Raw genomic sequence first — 10303 nt, 5'->3', positions numbered from 1 at the left:
AACTCGCTGCAGGAGTCCAGGCTCTCATCGTTGCCCCGAAGAGCAGCAGGCCATTTCAAACGGCTGACCTGATGGTTAACAGACTAATACGTAACCATTTCAGCACTAGTGTACCATCCCTGAGAATGAAGTCATAATCAGTGGAATAGAAGGAGAGAAAAAAGTTGTAAGTTGTAGCTGATAATGTCATAATTCAATGTTGAACGAGTTTATAAAATCATTGTGGTTCTAGTAGAGGTATCACATATTGTCCTGTGATTAAAATAGACACTAAACATGGCTAACTGGGATGTGGTCTGGTGTGGGACGAGGTCCAGGGGGTGGCAGTGTGGGTGTGACACCATGAGTGGCAGCACTAGGTGACACCAACTAGTGATGTCTTCACCTCTAAGTGGGTCAGTAGGTGTAAGGCCCTAGTAACTCTGTGGCTCCGTGCTTAGCTGCCAACCCAAAGGAAGATGGTTAGCTGCCAACCCAAAGGAAGAGGCCCACCCACCTCTCCGTAGGACAGAGATGAAGCAGTCTGTCTCTGTAAGGATTACATCCTCAGAAACCCCATGTCTTATAGAGTTCTACCCTGTCTTAAAGATTGACTATGAGTAGGAGTTAAGAGTCCTGGTAGTGTGGTGGGTTACGAGTTGGCCTGCTAACCATAAAGTGAGCAGTTCAAACCTACCAGGCATTCCTTGTGAGAACCATGAGGCTTTCTACTCTGTTCAAGAGTGGAAACCCACAGGAGCAGTTCTACTCTGTCCTATAGGCTCATTATGAGTTGGAATTGACTCAATGGTAGTGGTGACTTGGAGTGGATTTTATGACACACCACAGCACTGTGTACGTATGTAGCATATATCTATATCTATACAGGGGCTTCAAAAAGTTCATGGAAAAATGGAATGAAAAGATACTGGAATTTTTCCATAAACCCTTTGAAGCCCTCTTGTATGTGAGTCGAGGAACCCTGATGGTAGAGTGGGGTACATTTTGGGTCACTCCATGGGAGAAAGACAAGGCTTTCTACTCCGGTAAAGAGTGACAATCTCAGAAACCCACATGAACAGTTCTACTCTGTCCTATGGGGTTGCTAAGAGTCAGCAACGACTTGATGGCAGTGGATTTGAGCTTGTATATGAGTCAACTGAGACTCACAGCGACCCCTGCTCTCAAGCTTGGGTGTGCATGTGAGCGTGTGTGCGGGTGTGCATGTGAGCGTGTGTGCCAGACTGGAACTGTGCACCCTTGGGTTCTCAGTGGCCAATTTCTTCAGCAGTAGATAGACAGGCCTTTCTTCCAAGGCCAATCTGGGCAGACTCACCACCCAAGTACTGTTCTCACAGGGCTACCAGAGAAAGAAAAGAGTGTCTCAGGCAGAGGACTTAGAGCCAGGGCCGAGAAGTGTATAATTCTTATAGTACAAGTGCCCTGAGATGTGTGAGCCTTTGTTGTGCAGTTTTGGTGATAACAGACCCTTCTAAAAGGTTGGAATGGACAGGGTGGTAATGTTTTTTTCTCCCCTAAAGGGAAGGGCAGCTCCCCCAGGGACCCCTGCTCTCCCTGTGAGTCATAAGGAGGGAATAGAGGTTTTGTCGGCCCAGCACACTCACAGACGCAGTGGGGCAGGCGGGAAGTCCAGATGGGTGTGCCGGTCTCTCGGCTGTAGCAGGTCAGAAGAGAGCTTCCTTCCAGCACGAAGCCCGGGTTGCAGGTGTATTGGATGGTAGTGCCCACCAGTAGCACGGGGTCCGAAATCAAGCGGGTTGAGTGGTCCACCTCTCCAGGGTCGGTGCAGTACATAACTACACAGGGTGAGACACAGAGCAAGAGGCCGTGAGTGCGAGGTCACTGTCTATCACAAGGCACAGGAGAAGGTAGCATGAGCTGTGACAAAGAGCAGACCCAGGTCCTGCGATGCTACAGAGAGAGACCCTTTGATAAGCCTTGCTGTGCTGCAATTCTAGAGACACTTTGATAAGGCTTGCTGAGTTCTCCACATCTCTGGAGAATCCCCCACTTTGATTCTGTTCCCCCTTTGGAAGGGAAAGCCCCTTTTCCTTATCAAATGTGGGGGGAGAATAGGTCAGGAGGAAGGAACTGAATTTAACTTCACAGGAGCCTGAGGTTGCACAACGGGCTGCTGATCACAAGGCCCACAATTTAAAACCACCAGTCTAGTCTTGAGCGATAGATAGGGGTTTCGACTCCTGTAGTAAAGAGGGGTTAAGGGAAATAGGGGGCCAATAACGATGAGTACAAGAATGAAGAAAATGTTCTAAAACATTGTGGTGATGATTGTACTACTCTTCTTTATGTGATATTGAACTATTGAATTGTATGATATGTGAATTATATGGCAATAAAACTGTTTAAAGAAGGATAACAATTATCCAGAAACCCACTGGGGCAAGTCTACCCTACCCTATAGCGTCACTATGAGCTGGCATCAACTTGATGGTAATGATTTTGGTTTGGTTTTTTGAGGAGTCTTGGGGACACAGGGGTTACATGTTGGATGGCTAACAACGAGGTTATCAGTTTGAAACTACCCACTGCTCCAAGGGAGAAAGATCAGGCTTCCTACTCCTGTAAAGACAGACAGACTTGGAACACACAGGGGCAGTTCCACTCTGTCCTATAGAGTTGCTATGAGTCCAGATTGACTCAATAACATGCGTGAACTTGATGGCAGTGGCCTTTGTTGTTTGTTTGTATGAGGTCACAGTGGCTACCACGATGGGTCCAAATATAACAACTGTGTGAACAGTGCAGGACCAACCACTGTACATCAGGTCTCTATGAGCCAGAACCGACTGATGGGACCTAACAACAACAGGTCTAGGGATCTACCAACAGAGATGTGTGCACTGGGAGCCGAAGATGTGTGTGTGACCTTGTATCTCACACCTCCTGCTTGTGATGCCAGAAAAGGGGGCTGTGTGCAGCCATGAAAACTATCGCACCACCCTCCACTCGATCCTGACTCACAGCAACCCTCTAGGACAGAGTCCAATGGCTGCCTGGGATCTCTCAGGCTGTCGATCTTTATGGGAGCAGAGAGCCCCATCTTTTTCCCAAGGAGCAGCTAGTGGGTTTGAACCTTAGCCCTTTTTTATGGTTAGCAGCCTAGTGCTTAATTGGCTGTGCCACCAGGGCTCCTTGCCAACAATAGCAGAAGTTAATTTTCATGGAGCAGGCATGTGTGGAGTCCTGAGCAGCCATTCAATAGAACAAGTGGGAGGATGTGCTGCCTATGTAGTGTTTGAATGCAGTCCAACAAGCATCCACTATTTTTTTAATGAAAAAAAAATCAATAGAGATAAAAGGAAAACAATAACCCAATTAAAAAGAAGGGAAGTGGATAGTGTAGGTGAGATGTAAAGATACCTAGGCCTCAGAGTGGGGGGGAAAAGCCAGTATCAAGGCAGTGACTTTCATCTGATCCCTGAAACAGAATGATACAGTTATTTCTGTATGCATTTCCATAGGTGCAATGGAGCCTTGGGGACATCATGGATTATGTGTTGGGCTGCTTACTGCAAGGCCAGCAGTTTGAAACCATTAGCCACTTCTTTGGAGAAAGGTGAGGCTTGATGTAGTGGTTACACATTGTGCTGCTAACCACAAGTTCAGCAGTTCAAAACCACTAGCTGCTCTATGGGAGAATGATGAAGCTTTCTACTCCCATAAAGAGTTACAGTCACCCGTCCTCTGTGGTCTCACGTGACTGAGGGAACTTCCTCCTGCCTGCTGTAGTGCCTCACACAGCCAAAGGCAGTTTGGCCAACACCCTACATCACTCCACGCTGCTGTGGGAACCTCTGCCCAACCTCCACTGTGATCTACCTGACCAGGGCAATTCTGCCCACCATCTGCAGTGCTCTACTCCAAAGCAGGCACATTCAACTGTCTTCTGTGGCACTCCTGTTGCAGCAGGCACCCCTGCATGCCATCTTCAGCACCCCAAGCTGCCATGGGCCACACCATCACAGCTTCTTGGGAGATCACCCAGTGCAGCACCATCCTCATGGGTCTACAATCACCCAACCAGAATCTCCTGAGAGGACCATCCAACTTGTCCTCCAAATAACAGAATACTGGTTGACTAGGGAAAGAGTGAAGCCACAGGAGGATAAAGCAGTAGACCAATCCTATAGTACAATTAACTTCAGGCAGTTTGAAGAAGCATTCCTATGAGTCTCCCAGAGAGAGCCCAGTCTCCTTGCTTCTCTGGAAAATGGCACCTGGCTCCTTTAAAACAATGCAACACAAATAGCAATCAGCCCCAACGACCTCAACAACAAAAAACAGGAGAAACAAAAGGCAATGTCAGAAGATGTCCTGAACCTAACGACATGCATTGAAGAAGCAGACATTGACCTGCCACAGAAAGAAGTCTTCAGAATGCTGATTGGAGTCATAGAATGTATGAGGGAAGCAATACAGGAAAAGGATTAAATGATAGAGGACATAAAGACCATACACCAAAGGGAAATACAAGACCTTAGGGATGAGATAACATACAACCAGTAGCAGACTCACAGACTTTGCCAACCAACTGGAGGAGGCAGAGAACCGCACCAGTGACCTAGAGGACAGTTAAGCAGAATTTCACAAACGTGAACAAAAGTCTAATAAGATCATCAGAAAAGCCAAAGAAAACCTAAGAGGTATGTCTGATGCTATGAAGAGGGACAACATCAGAATAATTGGATTACTGAAGGAAGACACAAAAAGATGTCAACTGCAAAAAGAGTGAGAGAATTCTTGGAGGAAAACTTCCCCAGCTTAATGGATGAAAATCAGGCAACCATTCAGGAGGCTGAAAGAACATCAGCTAGACTGAATCCCAATAAGAAGTCACTAAGGTACATAATAGTTAAACTATCCAACTTTGAGGAAAAGGAGAAAATCATGATAGCAGCTAGGGAAAAACAAGCAGTCACATATAAAGGTTCCCAAATAAGAATATGCTCAGACCTATCAGTGGACACTATGAGGAAGAGGAGAGACTGGAGTAACATATGCCAAAAATGGAAGGAAAATAACACGAACCCAAGAATACTCTATCCAGCCAAATTATCTATCAAGATAGATGGAGAAGTAAGAGTCTTCCCAGACAAGGGAAACATTCTTAGAATACATTAAAAGAAACCCAGCCCTAGAAAAGATCCTTGCCAACCCAGTATGGGCAGAAGTACAGCACTCACCGAGCACAAATATAGAGACCACTGCATAGAACAACCTTACCCAGAGGGCAACAAAGAGAAAACAGCTCCCAAGATAGCATTGATTTAAGGGTGGAAAGAAGTCAAGAATGAAACACACACACACACACACACACACGCACAACACACTCATAAAAAAGGGAGATAGGAAAACACTCAACACAAAAGGTATAAGATGATATCACAAAGTCCACAGATGGATGTAATAACCCTGAATATCAATGGAATGAACTCAGGCATTAAAAGGCAGAGCCTAGCAGACTGGCTTAGAAAACACAACTCGTCAATCTGCTGCCTACAAGAGACACATCTCATGGTTACAGACAAAAATAGGCTGAGAATCAAAGGCTGGAGAAAAATAGCAAGCAAACAGCAATTCAAAAAAAGCAGGGGTTGCAATCCTAATCTTGGATAAAATTGACCTCAAAGTGCAAACCATAAGAAGAGATAGGAGGGACACTGTATAACGCTCAAGGGAACTGTAGACAAAGAACCACTAAGCATTTTAAACATATATTCCCTGAACAAGAGACCCACTGAATACACCAACAAAAGATGAAAAAAGAAATCACAGTCTCAACAATTATAGTCAGTGACTTCAATACCCGGCTCTCAGAAATATAGATCACAGGGATAGAAACTCCACCAGGAGGCTAGAGATCTTAACATTACAATTAGACAATTTGACCTGATAGATATTTACAGAAGTCTCCACCCAAATACAAACCAATTCACATTCTTTTCAAGCCCACATGGTACATATTTGAAGATATATCACATGCTGGGGCATAAGTTGAATCTGCATAAAGTTAAGCACATTGATACATACAGATCTCGCTCTCTGACGACTGTGCCATAAGGCTGGAAATCAACCAAAGGAAGATGAAGAAAACAAGGGCAAACAATAGGAGGATGAATAACTCTCTACTGTAAAAGGAGTGTGTACTGGCCCAGATCAGAGATGAAATTAGGAAATTTCTAGAAACCAGTGAGAATGAGAACACGATTTACCGAAATTATGGGACACAGCAAAGGCAGTTATCAGAGGAAGTTTCCTAGCAATACATGCACACATGAAAAAGGAAGAAAGATTTATTATTGATATGCTGGCACAAAATTTACAGCAACTAGAGCAGAGTCAACAGGACAATCCTACTAATAGCACACGAAAATAAATAATAAAAATCAGGGCTGAGATCCAGGAGTATGAAATATGAAAACTATGGAAAAAATTAATGCTGCTAAAAGTTGGTTCTTTGAACAAAGCCCACATGGAAGAGGCACACCATCCTGCATGGCCATGAGGTGTCGAAGGGATCAGGTATCAGGCATCAAAGAACAAAAAGTCATATCATTGTAAATGAGGGTGAGTGCAGAGTGGAGACTCAAAGCCCATCAGTAGGCAACTGGACACCCCCTTAATGAAGGATTGTGGGGAGGAGATGAGCCAGCCAGGGTTCAGGGTAGCAACGATGAAACACATAACTTTCCTCTAGTTCTTAAATGCTCCCCTCCCCCAATCATGATCCCAATTCTACCTTACACATTTGGCTAGACCAGAGGATGTACATTGGTACAGATAGCAAATGGAAACAGAGGGAATCCAGGACAGATGACCCCTTCAGAACCAACGGGGAGAGTGGTGATGCCTGGAGGGTGGAGGGAATGTGGGGTGGAAAGTGGGAACTGATTAAAAGAATCTACGTATAACTTCCTCCGTGGGGGATGGACAACAGAGAAGGAGATGAGGGGAGCTGTCAGACAGCGTAAGATATGACAAAATAATTTATGAATTATGAAGGGTTCATGAGGGAGGGGGAGGAGGGAGGGAGGGGGAAAATTAGGAGCTGATATTAAGGGCTCAAGTAGAAAGCAAATGTTTTGAGAATGATGATGGCAACAAATGTACAAACGTACTTGATGCAATGGATGTATGTATGGATTCTGATAAGAATTTTACGAGCCCCCAACAAAATGATTTAAAAAATTAAATTAATAAAAAAATAAAATTAAAATAACACACACACACACACACACACACACACACTTTGAAAAGGTAAACGGAATTGACAGACCTCTTGCAAACCTAACCAAAGAAAGGAAGGAACAAATTTCAGTAGCAAGGATAAGCGTTCAAAGAGGGGACATTACAACAGACCCTAATGAAATCAAAAGGATAATAACACAGTATTATGAAGGCCTGTATACCAATGAATTCAACAACTTGGAAGATATGGACAAATACTTTGAAAAACAAACCCTCCCTAGACTATCCCAGATGGATGTCGAGAATCTCAACAGACCCATAGCAATAGAAGAAATAGACAAGGTTATCAAGGGTCTACCAACAAAAAAAATCCCCTGAACCAGATGGCTTCACAGGAGAGTTCTACCAAGCATTTAGGGAAGAATTGACACCAATCCTATACAAATTCTTCCAGAACATAGAAAAAGGTGGAAAACTCCTAAACTCTTTCTATGAAGCTAGTATAACTCTGATATTGAAACTGGGCAAGGATCCCACTGAGAACTACAGACCAATATCCCTAAGAAGATTAATGCAAAAATCCTTAGCCAAATACTGGCCAATAGAATATAAAAGTATATAAAACAAATCATTCACCATGACCAAGTGATACCAGGGATCATACCAGGGATGCAGGGATGGTTCAACATATGAAAGACCATTAGTATTATTCACCACATTGACCTGTAAAATTATGAGAACCACATGATAATATCGATAGATGTGGAAAAAGCATTTGACAACATCCAACACCAATTCCTGTTTAGGACACTCAAGAAGATAGGAATGGAAGGAAAATTCCTCAAGATAATACAAGCTATATATGAAAAATCAACAGCTAATGTAGTAGTCAATGGGGAAAAGATGAAAACAATGCCACTGAAAAAGGGGACCAGACAAGGCTGACCCTTGTCTTCACTCTTATTTAACTTCACACTGGAGGTCTTAGCTAACAGCACAAGTCAAAGAAATGACATCAAAGGTATTTGCCTGGGGAAGGAAGAGGTGAAACTATTGTTATTCTCAGATGATATGATTTTATATATAGAAAATCCCAAAAGCTCCCCAAGGGGAGTACTGGAAGCAACAGAGGAGTTTGGCAGAATGGCAGGATACAAGATCAACAAACAGAAGTCTATAGGACTGCTATACACATCAGACAAGACCACAGAAGAGGAGATCAAGAAGGTGGTACCCTTCACAATAGCCAAGCAAAAATTGAAATATCTATGGATATACCTGACTAAAAAAACCAAAAGATTTGTATGAAGAAAACAATAGAACACTATTGCAAGAAACCAAGAGTGACCTCAACAAATGGAAGAATATCCCATGCTCATGGGTTGGAAGACTCAATATAGTAAAGATGTCAGTTCTGCCCAAGGCATTATATAAGTTTAATGTAATCCCGATACAATTACTATAATCTTTCTTCAAAGAATTGCAAAAACTGGTTACCAACTTCATATGGAGAGGGAAGAAACCAAGAATTAGCAAAGAACTCCTCAAGAAGGACAGAGTGGAGGGCTTGCTTTACCTGACTTTATCAGGTATTATACAGCCACAGTGGTCAAAACTGCATGGTATTGTTATAATGACAGATACTCAGACCTATGGAAAAGAATGAAAACCCAGAAATAAAATCATCAGCATACTGACAACTGATCTTTGATAAGGACCAAAAAATATATCAAACGGGAAGCGAATGCCTTCTTCACCAAGTGGTGCTAGAAAAAAATGGATATCTACCCGCAGAAAAGTGAAGCAAGACCCTTATCTCACTCCATGCACAAGAATAAACTCAAGGTGGATCACAGACCTCAATGTAAAACCCCAAACTGTTAGGGCCATCAATGAGGGAATTGGGACAAATCTGAGAACTTTGGCACAGGGAATACATAGGCTATCAGAAATAGGGAAGGACACAAATACAGATGAGTCACAAATTGACAAGTGGGATATACTGAATATAAAACACCTGTGTACATAGAAAGAATTCACCAAGAGAGTAATGAGAGAGCCCACAGGCTAGGAAACATCTTTGGCAATGACACATCAGACAAAGGTCTTATTACTAAAATCTACAATACTCTGCTAGCTTCCAAAAAGAAAAAAACTAATTGCCTACTGAGGTGGTGGTCAAAGGACCTGAACAGAAGTTTCCCAAGGGCAGAAAACCGAATGGCCAATAATATATGAGAAAATGTTCCCAATCATTAGTCATAAGAGAAATGCAAATTAAAACAACTATGAGATACCATCCTCAAAGATAGCTCAATTAAAAAATCAGAAAGCAACAAGTGTTGGAGGGAATGTGGTGAGACAGGAACTCTCATCCACTGCTGGTGGTATGTGCTGCCACTACTGAAATCAATATGGCGATACCTAAAATTAATAGAAAGTGAGCTACCATTTGACCCAGCAATCCCCCTACTGGGCATATAACCCAAAGAAGTAAGAAACAGACAACAACCACACATCTGTGCTCCAATGTTCATGGAAGCACAGTTCACAATTGTAAATAATTGGAAACAGCCTAAATATTCATCAACTGATGAATGGACTAAAAATGTCTAGTACATACATACAATGGAGTAGTACGCATCCCTAAAAAGCAGTGATGATCGTATGAAGCACATCATCGCACGGGAAGAGTTGGAGGAAATTATGCTAAGTGAAGTCAGCCAAGCAAAAAAAGGACAAGTACAATATGAGTCCACTGAGGTAAGTTTAAAAAGCACAAGGGGCATGTGGAAAAGCTACCAAATGCATAAATTCCTGGGGCAAGGTCCAGGCACTCTGGCAGAAGTCAGACCCAACCCAGGGATGCATATGGCAGCCAACTAAAAAGAAGAGGGAAAGGGAAAGGAAAAAAAAGGAGGACATGGATAGTGCGCCAACAGGGCACTAGCGCACCCAGTGGGAGGGTATTCATGTTTTCACAGGGAAAGAAGGACTAGAATTCAACTTGGTGCTCCAAGACATGAATGCAACATACTGAGATGAAGTAGGGAACCAATAGAGAGGTCTGAGGGGCCAGCCCCAATCCCAACTA

At 43.2% G+C, this 10303-nt stretch overlaps 1 protein-coding gene and 1 pseudogene across 1 annotated transcript in view; one reads left to right on the top strand and one right to left on the bottom strand.

The window, feature by feature from the left end:
- The window catches only part of SEZ6L (seizure related 6 homolog like), a 222260-nt gene that overhangs the window by 30709 nt on the left and 181248 nt on the right, over nt 1-10303 (bottom strand). Inside the window, exon 11 of the mRNA XM_045289538.1 lies at nt 1605-1796. Within this exon, the coding sequence (XP_045145473.1) occupies nt 1605-1796 (192 nt within the window). The remainder of the gene's footprint in view (nt 1-1604; nt 1797-10303) is intronic.
- The window catches only part of LOC105979743, a 5761-nt pseudogene continuing 1980 nt past the window's right edge, over nt 6523-10303 (top strand).

The sequence above is a fragment of the Echinops telfairi genome, unplaced genomic scaffold (genome assembly GCF_000313985.2).
Source record: "Echinops telfairi isolate 266 unplaced genomic scaffold, ASM31398v2 ScPeMD7_29;HRSCAF=101, whole genome shotgun sequence".
Classification (NCBI taxonomy): domain Eukaryota; kingdom Metazoa; phylum Chordata; class Mammalia; order Afrosoricida; family Tenrecidae; genus Echinops; species Echinops telfairi.
This window is presented reverse-complemented; position numbering and strand designations above follow the sequence as displayed.